This window comes from Gouania willdenowi, chromosome 16 (assembly GCF_900634775.1).
Source record: "Gouania willdenowi chromosome 16, fGouWil2.1, whole genome shotgun sequence".
Lineage (NCBI taxonomy): Eukaryota > Metazoa > Chordata > Actinopteri > Blenniiformes > Gobiesocidae > Gouania > Gouania willdenowi.
This window is the reverse complement of record NC_041059.1, coordinates 24,600,522-24,622,155: the sequence shown is the minus strand read 5'-3', so window position 1 is coordinate 24,622,155 and position 21,634 is coordinate 24,600,522. Positions and strand designations below refer to the sequence as shown.

The window sequence follows — 21,634 nt, the reverse complement described above, 5'->3', positions numbered from 1 at the left end:
CCGACGACACAAGAAGGAAGTGGCTGGATTTCATTTTAAATAGCAATGTCCCCTCCATAGTTAGGAAATACTTGTTAGTGTGTGCCCACCACTTCACCCCCGACTGTTTCCATAACCTCATAACTCGTTCCGGCACACCCCGCGTAAGAGAGGGACGAGGGGAGGGGGAAAATAGAGCGCTTTGAAGGAGCTGTTTATACCGGGTCGAAAATCTCCCCTGTTGCTTAATTCATGTTATTTTTGTACCAAACCCCCAGCACAGATATGTCATTTAGACCAAAAACAACTGTTTTAAGAGGTGAAAAATGGGTATAATATAAAAGAATAACATTAAAAGATCCAGGCATTGCTATTAGAGCACCAAAGACCAGCTACCAGCAACACAATTTCAATGAGTGCAAGACATGGATTTTGCATGAAATACTAATTTGATTGATTTTCTTCTTTGCAAAGTCTGTCGAGACATCGGGTCAACTCTACCATCACAGTTCATACGTGGGCCAAGCACTGAGCCTGTATTAATGGTTTAGGCATTAATATTCTTGTGCACACATGCAGGTTCGCTGTGATTTAACAAGCAACATGAGCCCACGCCATCACGATTGTCATTACTGGAACGCTCAGTGTGTCCGACCAACAGCAGCAGAAGCAAGCGTGTCTTTAATACATCTGGGAGGATTATAGAAGTAACTCATACTGGGCTGTTCAACACAGTGGATTAAAACTATCTATTGTAGATGCTGTTCTGTTTCAAAGGAAGTCACGACTCTGACTTTTAGTCAAACCGGCTGTCCAATTTTTTTTTTAATGAAGTTTAGCTTTTTTCCTAGAAAGGTATATGGAGCTTGAGATTGTACATCTGTCTTGTCTTTGCTATAAACTAAACATTATTCCTTTGTGTAAATATTACCTTAGACACGTTGATCCCAAATACCAGTTTTAGGTATAACCACTCACTCCTTCCCTCTAGTCACCAGACTGGCTGAATGGATTTCACAACACAATAAGCACAATATAAACAACTGTAATATCACATCTCACTCTCACTTCTTCCCCACCCTTTCCATTTCCTACCCTGACTCCCTCTTCCCTGTTCTCTTCCCCCTCACCTCGGTGTAACACTGCCCTCTCTTTTTATATTCTCCCAGTAATAAAGTGTTTCTTTACCCTTCCTTAGGGAGGGCTGGTGATGGTCACAATTATGCAATAAATAAATTAATTTATGTAATTGCAATAACAATGCATGCATTGCTGTCTATAAAAGTGTTCACCTTCGACAGCATGTGCAGACAAAGTAAAAAAGAAAATGAAATAATGATTAGAATAAAATTCTGATACATGTAAGCCATACACATCCATGAATAGGTTGGATGGGTGTCCTCTATGTACATAGAGTATATATGCATTTCACACAAGTGAAAAGTGGCGTTCACAAAAAAGATTGAAAACATTTTTTGTAGTAGTAGTAATAAGTAAAGTGTGTGCTGCCCAGTGGAGTAAAGGCTGCTTCAAAGCAAGCAGGTTGTGGGATTAATCCCAGTCTTTTCCAGTAAAGCCTGTATTTGCATGCACGACTGCAAGTTTTTCTATTAGCAGTAGGCAAGTTTTCCTTAAATCTTATAACAATCAATAAAAGGTAGGAATTTAAACGATGAATGTAATTGACTTGAGATTTGTCAAATGTATTCCCTGCCTTGTGCTTTCATGGTCACAATAGGCCTGGACAGAAAGCAAGAAAACAGTCACATGAAATAGGCTACAAATCTCACACGCATAATAATCTAATGATTGTGCTTAGTGACGCTTTCACCAAAACTGAATTTAATTACCATGGCTCGGATGGTAGAGCAGGTCATTCTTTAATTATTAGGGTGGTGGTTTGATTCCTATCAACAAATGTGCAGACATCGCAGAGAAGCTCTGTGTACGTTGGGAGGAGGGGACTGTGAATAACGTCTTTAGAATTCTAGGGTGGTTATTAGTGCAATAAACAAAGTCCAATTACTATTAATCATGTCAATATGTTTATACTGTAGATATTATTAATACTATTGAAACAACAAGTAGGGTGAAACTAAACCAGTGGTTCACAACCTTTTTGGATCATGACCTCATTTTCATATCACACATCTCTGGTGACCCCAAATAATTATTTTCTTCTGGAATTAGTTTTTTAATGTTTGTTAAAATGTATTACAAATATATATATATATATATATATATATATATATATATATATATATATATATATATATATACACACATCCAGAATTAGTGACAAGTGCCAGCTATTTTTATACAGCATTTTATTCAAAAATAGATTTATCAATGAAGAAGTCATAGTATAGAATACAGTTGATTAGGATTGTGTATTGTGGTTTAATTTTTTTATTTTTTTAAAGATAATTTAAACAATATATATTTTAATCAGTAATTTTATAATAAATTAATAGACATTTCAAGGGATCCCGTTAAAATTCCAAGGTTGAAAAACACTGAACTAACCTCTCTAATGACTGTCTAAACTCCATTCTCCATTAATGGGTGAACATTGCAACACTTGGTTAATTCTGCTTAGAAATAAGACGAGTATTGTCACGTACCTCTGTCCCTTACTGCTACTTTAAATACTCACATTTTATATCTATTATTACTTATTTATACATCTCTAGGTCTTACAAATGTCGTGTTTTTGTGTTGTAATATAAATTGGGGATTTTATTTGAAAAATTGTAGATAAATTGTAAAAATTGTAAATATTTACATTTTCTCTAGGGATGTCACGAGACAACTTTTGCAGCCTTGCGTGTCGGCCGATATCGATATTGATCCGATACGAATCATACATACTTTTATTACTTATTTTATAGTGTGGAATGTTAAAAAAGACTTGACGAAGTGATGTTACTCAAACATAGAACAATAGTCAGCAACAGTAGGTTACTTTGTTGTGTGTGAACCACAGTCACCTATGGATAGAAGTGCTGGAGCGGAACATTTTATCGGAGAGCTTATATCGGTGATTTTAGATGCAGTCCGATAAAATCCGATATTCGTTTTCTGGCTGATATCGGACCGATATCCAATATCAGATCGGGACACCTCTAATTTTCTCTTGTACTGAATAGGATTGCACCCAAATTCATTGTACTTTTCTGGTATAATGATATTCAGGGAATCTGATTCTGATCATTTGCATCATTTCTACTGATACAAATCAATTTCAATTTGAGTACATCATTTGAAAAGGTACCTGTAGTTAATTGTAATTGTAAGCTCTATCAAAGATCATATATAATGTTTAGTTGCATTATTTTCTTTGAAAGAAAGACACAGTGGCCGCCATTTATGCTCACCTCTGCCGGTGAGCCCTGCCGGTAGCTCCACGACGCATACTTCTCTAGCGGATTTTCCTCCACTAAATGGCATTAATGTCCTCCCAGTAATGTCCCCGTGTAAGTCCACTCTCTCTCCTACTCACTCGTATCGAGCAGCTTGATCTCATATGTAAACAGTGCCGCTGACTGCCAGCTGTGGCTGCTCTGATGTGCAGCAAAAGCTCACAATAACAGCTTCAGACACATCAGAAGTAGCTCAACACACATTCATCTGTTGTTTAGAGCAATAAATGAAACAATATTAAGAAAATGTGGAGAAAAGCACTAAAGAAACCTATATAAAGAGGAAAATCAAAGAAATCAAGTAGGCCCTAATGATAACAATGCGCCAGAATCGACAACTTCACATCACATCCGGCTGCACACTGCTCACTTTGGATTGTATTTACAGATATAAAATCATTTTTAGAAAGTACTTCTTTTTACACATTTCTTTCATTTCTGCTGCTTCAATATTCTGAAAATTCTGCGTTTTTGTTGTTTTGCTTTAAAAAGGAGAAAAATGACAATAAACGTGAGCGTGGCTTTTTCCAACAAAACAAAGGATTCAAGTCATTTTCACAAGGTCCCATTCAACAGGGAAATAGGCACAATGAAGAACGAAGTTTGAGTACGAGACGAGAGTCAACATGAAGAGAAAATAGGACACAAAGAGTGAAAAGAAAAGGAAACTCGTGAACAGAAATGGGGGAAATCAGGAAAAACACAAGGGAAGAGAAACAGAAAATGAGATTTGAAGGAGAGAAATTACTCAAGGCCTCATAATCAGAATCCTTTTCCCGATACCTATAGGCTATTATGGCAAGATTGAGGCAAGCCAGCACTGCAGCCGGGGTTGCCAAACACACACACACGAAATATTAATCAGCAGCCTTCAATATACAGGCAGTAAATATCCACAGGCGCCCATTCTTTGTTTAATGCAGGAAAAGTGGGAAGCAGAGAAGGGGATTAATTGAACTTGAGAGCAGTGGAAGGTTATTTAGCTGTGACGAAGTGAGAGTGCATGCAAAATGACTGGAGATCATTGATACCATTATCAGCAAAACAATATGCAGTGTGTGCAGCGACTGGGAGGTTTTTTTTTTTTTTTTACAGCAGAGAGGGATTGTGTATGTCAGGCGAGAGGATGGAATGACCCAAAACAAATCAGAGAAGTTCTGGAATTTGCAACTGAAACGATAACACTGGATTCAGACGTGTGGCATGTGCGTGCACCGACGTTCAGCCGCGTCTCCTTCAATTCTCCTTCCTTCAGTCGGGCTGTGAAGGTGGAATATATGCAACAAACATGCAAGTCAGGCTTGTGTCTTTTTGTGGAATCCGTGCCCCTCTGTTGCTTGCTCTCTTTGCCTTTCGATCGCTCTCCCCGCCTCTCTACTCCTCATCGCTCTGAAGTGACATTGTGTGTGCGTGCGTGCGTGTGTGTGTGTGTGTTTGCACTACGCCAGCTGACTGTGAAGGTCACGCTGCATCACACAACTTCCTCAGGGCACAGAATAAATCAACTCCTTCTCCCCTCCTTCCCCTATGAAAGGGAAAGTGCGAGAGTGTGTGTGTGTGTGTGTGTGTGTGTGTGTGTGTGTGTGTGTGTGTGTGTGTGTGTGTGTGTGTGTGTGTGTGTGTGCATGTTGGTGTGTGTGATTGAGAGGATGAGAGGAGGAGGGGGGAGAGGTAAAGGGGAGAAGAAGCTACAAAGAGGCAGAGCAGAGGATGACAAGAAAGGGAGTGAGTGAAAAAGACAAAGGCAGAGAAAATGTGATTTCCGGAGCGTGAGAGACTCATCGAACACTCTGGGTTAGGATGATTGACGGCCGGGCCAGTATCCACCCTGTGTTGGCGTGTACCCACCCCACTAACCCCCCACCACCCCCACCCATCCAACCTTTTCGGACGACGGTCCCTCGCTTTCAGTCCGCTTCCGTCTGATGCCCAAATTAACCTTCTGGGTGTAGTGAAGGAGGCCCAAAGCAGCCTAATCAGAGGCTGATTATGGCAGCGGCGGCTGGCTAAAGGGTCAGGGTAATTGTGCCATCAGAGGCCTGATTGTTTTCAATCAGACAGGCGGCCGAGTGACAGCTGGGGGATTGGGGCCCTGATGGAGCCGCGGTGGGCCTAATCAGAGAAGAGGAGGTTGGAGGGGGGGAAAGACAGAGAGGGAGAAGGAATTGGAGGGGTGATGGTGGTGAGGGGTGGGGTGTGATTGGTGCAAATGAGCAGTCAAAGTCCTCCCCTCACTTTGCAATGCTGGACAGTTCATCAAGCATGGTAACATGAATGCCTGGACTGACAGTCTATCACACCCCAGCACACAGTCACCAGTGTTCCTTCCTATTCCACAGCCTTGTTAATATGAACAAACATCATGCACGATACAGATGGCAGTGTTTCACTTGTGCATGTGTCGAGTTATGCTTTTCCATGTGTCTATGAGTTGTAAATAAAATCAAGTTTGGTGCCAGGAAGCAAATTGTGCATAGTGGTTGCTTCTCACTTTATTTTGTATCTAAACTTTACCATAATATCAGACTTTTGTTTCTTGACACTGCATGGCACACACACACACAGTCACAGACACACAAACTTGCAGCAGCATAGCATACCTTCCAGATTTCCTCCTCGCTCAGGGAGGTGAGGCGGTCACTCTTCAGCACCTCCCTGAGGAGGCGGTACGGCAGCTGCAGGGCCTCGTCCTGACGGCTCTGGCTCAGCTCTGACAGATGCTCCACCAGGAAGCGCACCACGGCCTCCTCCAGGGTGGGCAGGTGAAACAGGTCGGCCACACGGTACAGCTCCAGGTAGTTCACGCTGCTCAGCTCCTGCAAGGACACACGAAAAAGAAGAGGAGGGGGACACAGAGCAGTGAATAGGCAGCAGATGTATCACATGAGCCAATGAGGGGAAAGTCTCTGTAGTTTATTGATTTAAAGACATGAAATGATCAAATGATACAAACTTTTCCATCATTGGCTGGTGTCGTTATGTCTAGTCTGGCCATCAAGAGTTAAATTCTTGTCCCACAACAACACAAGAGTTTCACTCGCACTTCATCACATTGTGCAAAGTCATGAGTATGAATTAGTGCAGGGGTCCCCAACCTTTCTGAAACTGTGAGCTACTTCATAGGTATAGTCTGAAGTGCTGCCCGTTAGAAAATAACTTCTTAAATACTAAATGTTCACAGTTTTACTTTAATTAGAGGCTAAGATAATAATAAGGTAGGCTAGCAGTAACCTATGTAAAAAGGTAGGAAATAATTCCAGCAAGTCCTTTTTGTCCTCTTTATGAACAATATGTTAAGGTTTCATTTTTTCCACATCAAAGTGATCAGCAGACGCCTCTGAAGAGGACTGGCAGTTGACAGTTGAAGCATTGTTGTCATCATCTGTCAGAATAAATGAAACCATAACATATTTTAGGTAGGAAATGTTGTGGTTTCAACACAAAACACTTTATTTATGCAATTGATTCATTTTCATTAAATTTAATACCTGGAACTGTTAAAAACATTTGTCATAATGTTTCAGTAAAAATACATATTTAATACTAAAATTTTTTCAACAGTATTTAACTGTACTAAGTAATAACTACATATCTCGTGTGTGTGTTTCCGATTTTAGATGGAGCTCATTGATGACTAGAGCTCCTGAGGACCCCTCACATGGTCCATGTGGGCTACCTGGGGCCCACGGGCACCGTGTTGGTGACCCCTGAATTAGTGGTACAAGTGTATTCTAACTTATAAAACACACAGAATCATTTAAGGATCAATATAAAATACAACTTGGACATATTGCCAGTCCAGGGTTAAAAAAAAAGAAAAAGAGGATGAAATATACACCAAAAGAAAAACATTGCGGAGAAACAGAACAGTGTATGCCATCTATTCATAAATGTAAAAATAATAGCAATTAGAGGTACAAAATAGAGCTAATGTGTTTAAACATAAAAGTATGAATAACATTTGAATTACAGCAGTAAAATAATGTGTCTCCTGTTAAACGTAAAGGGATAAAGTGTGTTTTTGTCTAAATTTGTAGGTGATATTTAAGTAAATACACAAGGCAGCGAATATGAAATCTAAATATATAAAGGATATGAAGGAACACAAATGCCTAATGCAGCTCAAATATAAGGCCTAAGCAATAGAACAAGACTGCCACCTTCTGGTAGTCTAACAGAACACAGTATCACACAGGAGATATTATGACTTCAGCATAAAACCATTTGTAATAAAAGTTGTAATCGGAGGGTCACCGGTTCAAATCCCACCAGGGCCATCACTGTGGGATTCTGAGCAAGTCCCTTAACTCCTAATTATTGATATTTTAGTTTTGAGATTTTGCATCTGGGGATATTAAAGACTGAACTTTAAAAATAACCATGATGGTAATTAATTTAGGATTATGCTGTTAACCAGTAAAAAAGGTAATAACCAGGAGATGCCGCTTTGTTCTGGTGCTTAATGTTGATGAATGGTTAGATGTAATGTTAAACATTTACAATATGGAGAAATTTACTGCATCACTTAGACTGGAAGTTAAAAAAAACATGTAACGATATCTGGAAAGGATGGATTCTATTTGTTCGACAATACAGATCTGACTTAGTGTGGGACTTATTGAAATGTATGTAAGCTTTTGTAATTTCAGTTTTGTCCGTGTGGTGCAGATTTGAGGACGGTTCTCCTGTCTACGGAAGCTGGGAAGATCATTTTTTAAGTTTTCTTAATTACACCCTGTTCTGGTTCTGAGCTTCAACCTTTTCCTTTCTTTTTCTGTTTTATGTTGAGTGAACTTTATTTTCTTTTTTGTAAGTATTCTTTTCAATTCAAGCACGGACATTTATACAACATTGAGCTCGGAAAAAATGTGCTTGTATTGTAAAGGGAAAAATCATTTGCATTGATAGTCCATTAAGATCAGTGGTTCACAATCTTTTTTTGCCCTGTGTACCCCATTTGTCAAATCATGTGTACCCCCATGTATCGTGTACCCTCTCCATAATTTCATATGCCTTGAACGTTGGTTTTCTGAGCCTAATTCTACAACTTCAAAACAATTAGTCTAATTTAAAGTTGAATTTATTAGAAAAAAAAAAAAATAGCAATACACTTTTATGTGATCACTTCAGTAGTGAGTAAACATTGGTGATAAAAACTATCCTCTACATCATTACATAATCATTTTTCAATAAATTACAAGGAAATATAGTATTGTATTGAGCAATAGTACTGTTAGTTTGTGTTGAATTTTCCAAAGAATAACCTAAAAAAGGAGCTAGGAACATTTCCCGATTATTTCTAAATTAATTGTTAAATCTTTCTGAGTACCCCCTACAATGTACTCATGTACCCCGAGGGGTACACATACCCCTGTCTGGGAACCACTGCATTAAATAAAAATAAAATAATTATTTGTATTTGAAAGTAAGGAACAGGATGTACAGTAATGTACAATAATAAGTGCAGGAGAGCGTGGTGACTGTTTTTAGTTGTTTTGTGTGCCCATCTTTATATTATACAGTATGTTAGGGTTAGCTGGCAGTAGGTGTGTGTGTGTGTGTGTGTGTGTGTGTGTGTGTCCCTCTTTATGCTCTGTGACACACTCGGGCTTTTGCTCTCTGTAAACTGGATTAGGCCTCAGTGGTACAAAGCCCTGAACAGGATATATTATATTTGGTGGATGGATAATAGAGCAGCAGGAAGCCCACACTAAACAGTGGAATACGTCACTCACTTATCAGCTGCTGCAGTCATGATCACACCATTAATATGCTCTTAACTTCACGACAACTGTGCTCCACATTAGTTCATGCAGCATTATCTGTTTTTTTCACTTAGCCAACAGCACATGTGAAAGTAGCACTGATTCAGTCCTTGTAATAAAACAGATGAAAAAAGAAACACTTGTGGTTCAGACCAGGGGTGTCAATGTCATTTTAGTTCAGGGGCCAAACACAGACCAGTTTCATTTCAAGTGGGCCACAGACTTTAGGCCGAAAAACAAACAATTTCAACATTAATGTGCCCTTGTTTCCAGGGATAAACTACAGTATTATACGTATTTAAGAGGCCGACAATATCCAAGCATTAAGTCATCTTAAACTTAAATTCACTTACATTTCCTTAAAGCTGATATCCGGAGTTTCTGAGAAATCTATGTTTGTGTGTTATAACTAGTCTTTTACTATGGTCTACTGCCGGTGGTCATTCATATACATTAATGTATATAAGTCCCTCCTTCGTCCTATAGACCCCTATACAAATACAAAACGATCGCCCAGCCAATAAGCTTCGACTTCATGTTTTTGAGACTGTCAATCAAAGTGAATGTAGAACTGTGCACGGAAACAAGGCCACGTCACAACATCAAACAGGTAAATATGATTTTTGGCTCTGACCTGACCCATAGACATATGTCAATGTGACCCGATGCGACCTTGTTATGTGCGATGTGCATGTAGAAAAATAGAGGCGTGGCAGGGGGAGGAAGTGGAGCGGTTTAGGGCGGGACATCGAGACGTTTCTCAGAAATTGTTACTTAATTTAGTAGAACAATTTGAGGAAATTTGCAGGATTTCAAAAGAAAATTGAGTTTTTTTCATCAATTTGAGATAAAAAAAAAAAAAAATGACTGCCATCATGTGATATAAGTGTGTAAAATTTGTTTAAATGTGAATATGGAGTGGCTGAGATATCTACAGCTGAATTATTTACACAATAATACATGTTTTTTTTTCAGTCATCTTTACTTTCTCCTGCAGGCCTAATTAGATGTTTTAAATGGCCGGATTTGGTACCCGGGCCTTGAGTTTGACACATGTGGTTTGAACACTGGTGGCCATTTTCATGGAGCATATTCAGGCCCTGTTCCAAGAAGCTGGTTCAACTTATCCTGAAAGAAAGCCAGAGGTCCATCTTGACCGAGCCTATGATGGATAGAGCTGGACTTATACTGCATGTGTTCACTCAATCAATCAAAGCTGTGTTGAGCCTGAGGGAGGCTCCAAAAGCCATCATCAGTAGACCGCAGAAAACATGATTATGGATGACAGACAGCAGAGAAGAAAACACACTCACTTATACTGTGAACATATGTAAGATGTTTTATGAATTCATATTATGATATTGGCACATTATAGTCATCGCTGCTGTAAACAGGGTGAAATGTAAAGGGATCATTTGAGACTTTTAAAATGAGAGGTTTGTGTTTAATTCAGTCTGTCAGGATCAGACTGTTGGCAGACAGGAGGGTAACGGTTCTTATGATATTATAACTGAGGGGTATGAGCCTTAATCCATGATTGGTGGGTGAAAAACTTTGTAATTCACACTTTGGTTAAAATCAGCTAAAAGTCCTTTGAAGAGAGCTGCAAATGGTGGCAAAAAATAAATACATTTTATTAGTAAATGCATAAAAATTAGACTTTAGTGGTTGTACATCGTGACTAACTGGGACTGAAAACTCTCTCCAGATGTAAAACGCCTTTGATGATTTATGCCCTGAAATCACATAGCACATTACCATGGCAACAAGGTCTCGCTTACAATAATCCAGCATTTTTTTTAATGTGTAGTCCTGTTTATGGCTTAACATAGCCAGGATCTATTAATCCAGGTGCTTGGAATAGGGCCCAGGTAATGAATCCAAGCAACAGTGAGGAGGCTTTTACAAGCACCTGATAACGCGTTAGGACTGAGATTACAACTGTGATATGACACAAGAAACTGGGCGGAAACACGTCACAACATCATTAAGCAGATCTAAGAACGGCATCACCATCCTTCCAATAGGATATCACACACTATTACAGATCTAGAGGTGATCAGATGGGACAAAGTTAGTCAAATGAGCTATAAACTTGCTAATCATATGATGTTAGACACTTTTAATGTACTTAGAAACGTATCCTTACCCCGAAAAAAGCTGCACGAGCTGAGTTTGCCTCGTGTTTTAGCTTAGCAGCACAGTTCAATGTGTCCACAATCCTCTCATACCTGGAGTTAACGCTCACCTGCATGGCCTTGGTGTCTACGTTCAACAAATGTTTGATCAGACAGCTAACAGTCATGCTACAAAAGGATCAAAAGTCCCACTGGTGTGTGAATGGCTGAAGGAGTTGATAATGTAAAGCACTTTGGGACTACTTCAGTGTAGTCATAAAAGCGCTGTATAAATCAAGTCCATTTACCATTTAAATGGGTTGTTTCTCGTCCAATTGGGCTGTCAAGTTTGACATCATAAGAGAAGAAAAAAGGACTGGTGCTTATCTAATTTTAGGATAAAATATCAGTCAGATATTATGTGACTGATATCAAGTCTGGCACCATCAACGCATTTAAAATATACCAGCACATTTGAAAGTAAAACTTGTTAGGAAGTTTTTATTCCATGTTTTCTTTAGATATATATTTATTGTCCTGTTTTGAAGCTGTTCAACGGCGTTTTATTTCTCCTCTTGGATCCTGTCACTTTAACACTCACATAAAGCCATAGTAAACTTTGTCTTACAATGATTGCCTAACAAAACGTCTGTGTTGCACTTGATCTAACACAGAGATGGAGACTCTTTTTATCACAGCAGGGGCCACCAAACTGTGATTGTGTGATCCCAGGGCCACAATAACAACAGTCACGTCAGCATTTAGAATAATGACCGATTTGAGCATTAATACAGGAAATAAATGCTTTGCATGTTATGAGTCATTTTGTCTATTTTTCTTGTTGTCATTTATATATTTTTCAGTATTTTTGTCGTCGTCTTGTGTTATTTGAGCATTTTGTGTGTATTCTTGTTGTTTTTTTTTATATATCTGTCTGTACTTTTGTAGTCGTCTTCTCTATTTTTGGAGATTTTCTTGTGTAAATTTTTGGGTTTTTTTGGCCATTTTGTTTTGGATTTTTCTATAATTCTGTGTGTTTACTTTTGGTGACGCACACAAATAAACACAAGAACACACGTGGCCCCCGCGCTGCCAGCCCATGTTGGATCTAACACCTGGGTTCTGTAGTACGTAGCTGGATTTCCTTTTATTCTGTGTGTGCTGTACTACGACACGTACGTTAACTTTCTTACCAGGGTGAATCACCATGGTAACTGATGCTAAACTGGATAAAAGCACCACCTCCGAACCAATCGGCTCTCTTGGACATTGACCCGCCCATTCTTAGAAGATCCTGATTGGTTTTCTTAAGAGAGAAAAACTATTTAGGGATGCAATCCTATCATACAGATGTTCCTCTGCTCAACTGGCCCACATTTGTCAATTCATGCAGTTATTGCATATCACAGTGGTGCGCTCACGGAACGCATTACACTGAGGTTTTTGCTCACAGGTAGATTCATCATTTGAGTAAGCACATTATAAAACACTTTAGTGGTTGTAATGACTTAACTCTGCTTGGGAAGGGTTGTAAGATGAGACCCAAATTCTTTCAATCATTCATAAGTACTTATACGTATGCACACTAAGAACCAAATACTGTAACATTTGTGGTTTCCCCAGAACACCTGCCCATACATGTCATTAATGAGGGGTTTGATGCGATAGCAGGTAAGATAATATAGGCTATAAAATACATCCCTCCCTTAAAAGCGTCTGTGCTGTATTAATGTAAATCTGTTTAGTGTGTCCGTTTATTGTCCCATAAATTATTATTGTATATTCTCACGCATTACCAGCATTTGTTCCTCCCTGTTTTTACTGCAGCAACAGTGTTGCATTTGGCCTGGATCGTGGATTTAAATTCTTAATTTTTTTAAGAATTGATTCTCAGTGGTGATGTATGTTGCTCTGCAGGGTTTCTCCATGTCTGTTCAGACTCAGTGAACTCCATCACCCTTTATATGTGAGCGCACACTAAAATCACCTGGTTTAAGTTAAGGCATTGATAACCAGCTTTGTAACGGCGACAGTTTGGTTATGTGAAGCCTGCTAACGGAGAGACATCTCAGATATATTTATCCAGCTTCGTAATACAAGACCATTATGTGTATTTTTGTTTTGTTTTGTATATTATTTCAAATTTTTGGGATTTTTTGTGGTTGTTTTTTTGTTTTTCTCATCATTTTGTGCAGTATTGTTGGCCTTTTGCAAACCTCATTGCCATTTTGTGTGCTTCTGTTCTCATTTTGTGAATTTTTGTTGTTGTTTTGTTGACTCTTCTGTTATTTTTGTTAGTTTCCTGTGTGTTTTAGAGTCGTTTTGATCATTTTAGTTGTCCTTTGTGTATTTTTGTTGTCACTTGGTCTGTGTTTGTGTGCATGCGTGACGTGTAACGCGTGCGTAACGTGTGTGTGTACCTGGATTAAGTAGTGAGAGCAGAGGCTGAGGAGCTCCAGCAGCTGGAGGTGACTTCCTGCAGAAAGGACGTCCTGGATCACTGCTGGCTCCAGCAAAATCTGTACACAGGAAACAAACTGCGTCATTAGATCCTTAAATTTAAACAAGTTTACTTCAGGGTCCTTGTAAAGACACTGGATGATAAAACAGGTCCTATATGAATCCAAGGATGAAGAACAATCGTATAGTTTCATAATCATCCAAAGGCCATTTGTTATTCTAACATTTTCCCTCACTACACCGACCACTTCTGCTGCTCACCATTAACATATACCTGTATATTATCCCTTTATTTCAGACAGCGCTGGTTCTAACTCTGACAGCCTCTTGGATCAGATCATTACAATGTTTACTATCATAATAAAACCCCCTGAGAACATTGAGCCCCACGTGTCCTGTTGTAACACACATTTATGAGATAGTGTGTAGTGGCAGTAAATTACAGTAGAGTGAATGGTTTTACCACGTTCACATATGTTAATGGAGAGTCCACTTTACTGTGTGTCTGCTTTCCTTTCAGCTGTTATTGGAGTTATCTTTGTGCAACATCAGCTTACATTTATTTGCATTTACCTGGTGGCAAATGTATCGTAAAAATTCAAATTTACATCCTTTTTTTTTAACAATTAAATAACTGTTTCTGTTCTGGATATCCATATGTTTAATGCTCCAAGTACAGTATGTTGGAAATATATTTTCGATGTAAGGAATTTCACTTCCAGTAAAGATTTACAGCGTTAGAACTTATACCGTGGCATTTAACAACAGGTGACAATAAGTGTTGGGGGCCTTGTTTGACCATCGTTCCCACAAAGAACACAGCCCTACTAATAACAATGTGAATTGCAGTAAAGGCTGTTCAGATAAATCATGGCAGAGGTCCAGATGGCCCTTTTCTATATAATATCCATTCGCAACATAGGTCTATAAAAACATTGTAGACACCATTTTTATGGGCAATAAGCAGAACAAATCATACTGAGTGGCAATGAATGTCTTACTAATTATTGTAACATGAGCCCATTGAGGTTAAACATGGCCTGTGTCCCCCCCCCCATCAGACCTTTACTGCACACACCCACAGACCTCTGATAATCCATTCAGCTGTCCTGTCCTACATAGCCAGAGAGCCGTGACTGTGTCAGCACTGGAAGCGAGAAAAACGACTCCATCATTTCACCCTCGCACCACTCACTACTCTTATAACAACAGTGAAACAGCTGAATAGTGTGGAGCGGCACTCACATCTCACATCTCACACACACCATTGTTGCTGAATCCCACTCATAGTCTATGAATATTAAAATGGACCAACTGTGTCTGAACACAGAATTTCATCTTTTTTTCCCCCCTGAAAACAATCAGTGGTAATTGTTTGGACTGATTATATACTTTAGACCAGATGTGCAAACTCAAGGCCCAGGGGCCACATCTGGACCCTTAGATGGCCCTGTGCAACCCACAGAATAAATTAAAGGAAACATTTGAACAAATTGAATGGAATTTATTACCATTTTTTGGTATTTTGCTTTGTATTCTTGTATATCTGAAGTTACTGAATATTAGTCAGTTTTTTTTTTTCCTATTGTGTTTAGTACTTATTGTGTATTTTTAGAAGTCCAAACAGACAGAAGCAATGCGATGAAAATTGTATGATTAAGAAATGGGGATGAGATTAAATAAGTCTTAATACTGCCTTTTGAGCAGACATATGATTGCTATTATAAGTGTACATGAATGTTATATCCATCCATCACTGTGTGATGTTGAGCAAGTCCCTTAACCCTAATACAACTGCTCCCTGGGCACCTGCAATAGGCTGCCCACTGCTACCCCTCAGGGAAAATGCAGAGAAGAATTTCACTACGGTGATGAATAAAGGTTACATTATTATATTATTTTGAACATCTCCAATTGTTTTTCCTCTGTTGGAGTTTCCTTGTACACAAAGAGTTTTTTTTTTTTTGTTTATAAAAAAAAAAAAAAAAAAAACAAATGAAAATGAAAATGAGGTGAAAGTGGTTTATTTTCCTTTATTCAACATTTGATCATTATAGTCACTTTTTTAGTCAATTGCAACGACATTGAGCTAATTTTTCACGCAAGTATTTGATTACTTGATACTGAATAAAATCATTTCCTCACCAATATCAAAAGGGATGCAATCAAAATAACATTACTGCATGATCAGTGCCCTCCCCCCTCGCTTAATATAGAACATGCACTTTGCATATGAAGCCTCATCTTCCATGGGGGGCCACATTTTGCGCCTAAATGCACCACCATGAACTGCACGTATGACACGATTAGTTCTCATGGAAGAAGAGAAAAGAAAGCTGTAATCTGACCACTCAGCAATCAATGTCTGACCAATCAGACCAATCATTTCATTAGTTATGTTTTTATTACCAGTTTATTTCTTTCCGCTATAAATATTCTATTATGGGCTTTTTCAAAGGGATACAATTTTCAATGATACTCATACTTATAAAGCAGTTCAGTATCACATGTTGTATAGAAATATAGAAAGAAAAAGCAATATCAAAATTAAAATATCACATAAAACCAACATAGCTTCTCTTAAATATTAGGAGGTAGACATTGCTACATACTGTACGTGACTGAAAGAGATTAAAAAAAGTTTTATCAGTTGATTTAAAATAAATAGAAAATACAAGTTGTCATCCAGTCATTTTGAACCGATGATACATTAGGGATCTGGTGAGTGGGGGGATCCAACCTGGCTTAGCATGAGGGTGTGGTGGTTAGCATTCCTGCCTCACAGGAAGAAGGGTGAACACCTGGTACGTGTCTGTGAGGAACTTGCATGTACTCCCTGTGCTTGTGTAGTTTTTCTCCAGCTCACCTCACACAATCCAAACACATACAGTACATGTTAAATTCATTTAGCTCTCAAAGCTGCAATGTAGGAGGTAATAAGTGCACGGGTTTGATTCGCTATGTGTGGGGAGAGAAAACATTATTCACTGTGAATGATCAAATAATTCACTAGGAGATACTGTATCTCAGTCCCTCACACTATTTCCAGGGGCTGCTGCTTCTCCGTCACAAATTGTCGAAAGAACTCAAGCAATTTTTCTAAAATCCTGCAAATCACAAAATTGCCCTAAATTACAGAATAAATTGTCTAACGACGGTAAAGATCATGCACGGACTGATGACTGTCATTTATGACTATAGGGATATCGTGGGTGCCTTAAACACTTTTATGTCATTTATGTGGGGACGTGTAAACTAGGGCGCATTAACGTTGAAATTGCTCATTTTTCACGCCTATAATCTGTGGCCCGCTTAAGATCAAACTGGTCCATATTTTCTGCCTGAACTAAAATGAGTTCAGTCGGTGGGGGGAGGGGAGGATGGGGGGGGTGTACATAAAATAAATAAATGAGCTCAATTATCTCCAGTCTGGGCTTCAAACTGAAACAATTTGGAGCACTTAAGCCTCACTCAGCAGAAGCTAGTTTTATAACACGGTGTGGGAGTACAATGAGCTCTTGTGTAAACTGGCTTTTATTGCACTTTGGGTACGAGCAGTTTTAAACTGTAAGACTTACCGTAGGTAAACGAACTGACATTTCTCTGGCAGGTTATTCATTTAGGATTCAACTTGTCAAATAAAGCGACTCACGGGGTTGGGCTCCATTATACTTGTAATCGCGTAAGTGATAATTAATTACCATCATGGCATAATTATAATTGTATTTGTCATTTTAAAAATCTGTTGCTGTCGTTGCTGTAATTAAATTATAATTGAGTTTACGTAATTTACTTTGTGATTGTAATTGCCATGAAAATTCTATAAAAATGGTCAATTATAATTCAACGCAAAACTGGGGAACCATGTTACAGTTCTATGTACAGTTCTACACGTACAGTATGTAGTCAACAATTATTAATGTTGCATTTCGAGCTTTCCCGTTAAAAAAGATTGAAATCGAGGTGTATACTGACACAAAATAGGCTCAGACGCACACACACATAAATATTAAAACCTTTATTTTCATTGATTATGAAGCCTAACAAAGTAACCAATAGATAGGAAAGAAATTAGATGATAGATATTTGTTTTTAATGTATTTTACAGCTGATTTAGTCCCTGTTATCATACGAGATGCTAACAGAAAGCTAACGCAAGAAGAAGGTTCACTTTTATTAGGTTATGTCTTTCAGGCTCATTCATTTTAATTGAACTTTAGTAATTGAGAACGTCATTTTTATTGACTTTCTGAGGATAAAAAAAATAGTGTAAGTGAATTGTAATTGGAAAAAATGCGGGTCACTGTAATCGTAATTTCATTGTAATTGAACTGGCGACTCGTTACAAGGACTTTTTTAACACGGCCGTTTTCTGACTTGTTTTTTAACACATTTATAGTCAGTGGCTGTTTGCTGTGAAGTAGTTTGAGACACAGTTACTCGTTGCATCACCAAAGAATGGAAAGTTGTCCAGTGTGTGTCCTGCAGATTGTGTATCATATTCCATTATTATTACACAACCCTACACAGGATAGCTGGAGTCAGAGCTGTGGTTCTCAACCAGGCATGTACAGGTAAGAAATGATCAACTGAATTAAATCTTCACTGGGATGAGAAAACAATGTGAGGACAGTTGTTAACTACATCGGCTCGGCTGTGACATGTGTCTGATGGACTTTCACTGGGTCATTATTTAGAGTGGATCAGCATATTGCCCTCATCTCATCCCATCTCATCTTTTCTGGGCAGACGAGAGCTGAGCCCACCAAAGCTGAGCGGCTTCCAAACCTGCTGTTGACCTACTTAAACTGTCTCGCCAACTCACTCAGTGCTCAATTTTACAGATGAAAATACAATTGATAATTATTATCAAAAGTTGCAGCCAAAGAAGTGGTAAAATGAGGTTATTAGAAATGGTTTCACTCTGACTTTTCCCTTAAAGCTTAAAAGAAGAGAAATAAAGAGGACGTCACTTGCGTCGGGCGTTGCTGTATTTGTGTATTAATAGCAGCTTTTCTTTTTTAAAACACAAAAATAAGTCTAATTATGTCCCAGTTTAGTGTTCACCACTTTGGCTGCAGCCGTCTAAAGGACAACATGCTTTAGAGCACGTGTCAAACTCAAAGGCCAGGGGCCCAATCCGGCCGTCATTAAATCACGACCCACTTTTTTTTTAGAATTCAACAACCAAATTTTGTTTTTCAAAAATAGCTGTTGAAAACACACGTATATAATCTTTGTAAAAACATAAATACTGTATTTCCCTGTGCGTCATGCATTTCACAGCATGCCTGAAGACAAGTCCAACATAAGAGACATTAAGTCTTCGTTTATTTTTGACCAGCTGTCCGTGACCCACTCAGTACAGGTCCACGACCCACTTTTGGGTCCCGACCCACCACTTGAGAATAGCTGTTTTAAAGCATCCAATTTGGTAAGTCTGGAGAAAAGTAAAAATGACAAAAGAAACATAATCTATAAGTAAAATACCAAAACATTCAGTTCTTGATATCACAGTCAATTAGTGTATGTTTTAGTCATTGGATAGATTTTCAAAACAAAAATAATAGTGATTATTTGATTTTCATTTTTGAATTAAAAAATTGAGATTGAAAATTAAGACATTTTGGTGCGACGGGAAGTTGTCGTTTTCAGATTAAGAGCTTGTATATAAGGCCAGTGCTGTGTTTCTAGTAAGAGCACCAAAATAAGACTTCTACCTCGCCCAGGTTTAAATGACTTTGGAGTCTGGAATCTGACGTGTTTTTTTACATGTAAAATAAGGCTTGTCATCTGCAGAAATCCGTTACGCACATGACACCAAAGTGGGGGTGGAATGGGCTTTTATTGTTGTTGCTGTTATTGTCGTCTGATGAATCTTTTTTGGTTTTTTGAAACAGAAAATGTAAATGAACCAATTTTTAAAACGTTGTTTATCACTTGTTGACCTTTACAATTAAAAGGATGTTCTGATCCTTGGTCATACACTAACCCCAGTCCCTTTAGACTTACTTCTTCAATGAAACTCCACAATGTTTGCAGGGGCTCGCAATTTTCCTTTGCCTCATTCACACAACTGCAGTCACATTTAATCTCAAAATGTCAAAAGATCTTCCATTCTTCTAAAATTCTGCAAGTTCTAACTGAGACTCTTGGAAATTACACAAAAATTAGTCACAAATTCAAGGAGTTTTAGGGTGAAGATCCTGCAGAGACAGAGACTGATATACGTCATTTGTCACTTGAATATTGCCTTATATACTCGATGTAATAGCGTTTATACGTAACAGTGTGAACTATTCTTCCCCATCTAAAATCGGTGGCCCACTCAAATGGATCCGTATTTGGCCATTGAAATAAAGTGAGTTTGACAAACCTGATTTAGAGGCTTGTGTATCAATTTATCATTGGAGTTTAACACAGACATTTAGTCACGTATTTACATACCTGTCCTGTGTAGGCAAAATCCAAAGCGTGCTTCAGGCCGACACTAGTCACTCCTTGCAGAGTCACTTCGTCTGCTTCGCTCTCCACCATGCACAGACTGAACATGGCCTGATGACAAACAGCATAACATAAAAGTCATTTGGGAAAAACTCTATTTACTGACATTTTATCTTTATCTTTATTTTTTCCATCTTCGGCTAGAAAAGGAAACAAAGCTGGGAGCTGAACATGGGTCACCGCATTAGAAAGTCTCCAACAATCCCATAAGGATCTCTGCTAGTGAAATCAATCTAAGGTTGCTCCTTCAAGAATTTCTCTAGGGAACACTTATATAATGTCTCTGTGCTGTCACAGCACGAACAAAAGAGAAAAATGGGTTTTGGATTTCTACTTGTGGAAAAAAAAGCCCATTGCAGTCAATTAAAACCTGACAAGCAGATAATCTGTGTATTGACCAGTGACGTGCAGTCAGGGTAGGCAAGGTAGGCAGTGCCTACCCAAGGATGAATTGATATTTTGATTATGTTTTAATTATAATATAATTATAAATGATTTATTTTCCAATTTCCGATAGCCTACAATACCTATAAGTTTGAAAGTGTCAGCATTTTGTGCGTTTCATAGACCAAATGACTAAACATCACTATTTACTGGTACGGCTGCACAGTCTCACTCCGCTATAAGATAGGAGGAGGCCACACCCCTTCTCAAAGGCACATTGCAGCTCTGCCTCTGTTCCCATAGTGTGTTTCTATGTGTTTATGCATGTGCAGTCAGTTCCCCAAGATGAAAACCATTTACGTAAAAGGGCAGCTCTCTACGCTGCCTTTTGACGTAACCGTGCTATGCTAGATGCTATACGTACAATAAGTTCACAGTGCATTAGTGAATTGATAGAGCATGGCTACAGCTGCTACGTTCTCTATCTAGTGGGCGGAATAACACTACAGTCAGGGTGACAGCATTAGAGACGATAGAGTAACTTTCTTTTTAGGAAAAAACGACAGCTTTTAAAAGATGGGAGACCAACACCTGAGCTACCAGAGCTTCAGCAAAAGAAAGGTCAGAAAATTGTTCAATGCTCCTCACTGAGGCTGTTCCAAGTTATTGTTGTTGTTGTCATTTTCCCCGTGTTTCTGTGTTTCCAACACAAACAACGGATGCGCTGTCGTGTCATGAGATAAATCTTGTTGGGAGAGTATGGAGGCTATATAAAATAATTGTTTATGTTTCTTTAACAGTGTTTTACGATGTTGATTTTGTTTGATTAACACTTACCAGCAGAAACATATGAAATTGTCATTGGTGGTCTCGATTTGCAACGTGCCTACCTAACCCTAGTGGTCACGGCACGTCACTAATATTGACCTATTGTTACAACAGTCCCACCCTCACCCTGTCACTAGCATACATACACACAAAGGCATAATTCTGTGGCCCACTG

The 21,634-nt window shown here is 38.7% G+C and overlaps 1 protein-coding gene across 1 annotated transcript in view; it reads right to left on the bottom strand.

Moving 5' to 3' along the window:
* Positions 1 to 21,634, bottom strand: part of klhl32 (kelch-like family member 32) — a 49,388-nt gene that overhangs the window by 10,622 nt on the left and 17,132 nt on the right. Inside the window, 3 exon segments of the mRNA XM_028471653.1 lie at positions 6,002 to 6,217; positions 13,704 to 13,802; positions 20,191 to 20,298. Of these exon segments, the coding sequence (XP_028327454.1) occupies positions 6,002 to 6,217; positions 13,704 to 13,802; positions 20,191 to 20,298 (423 nt within the window).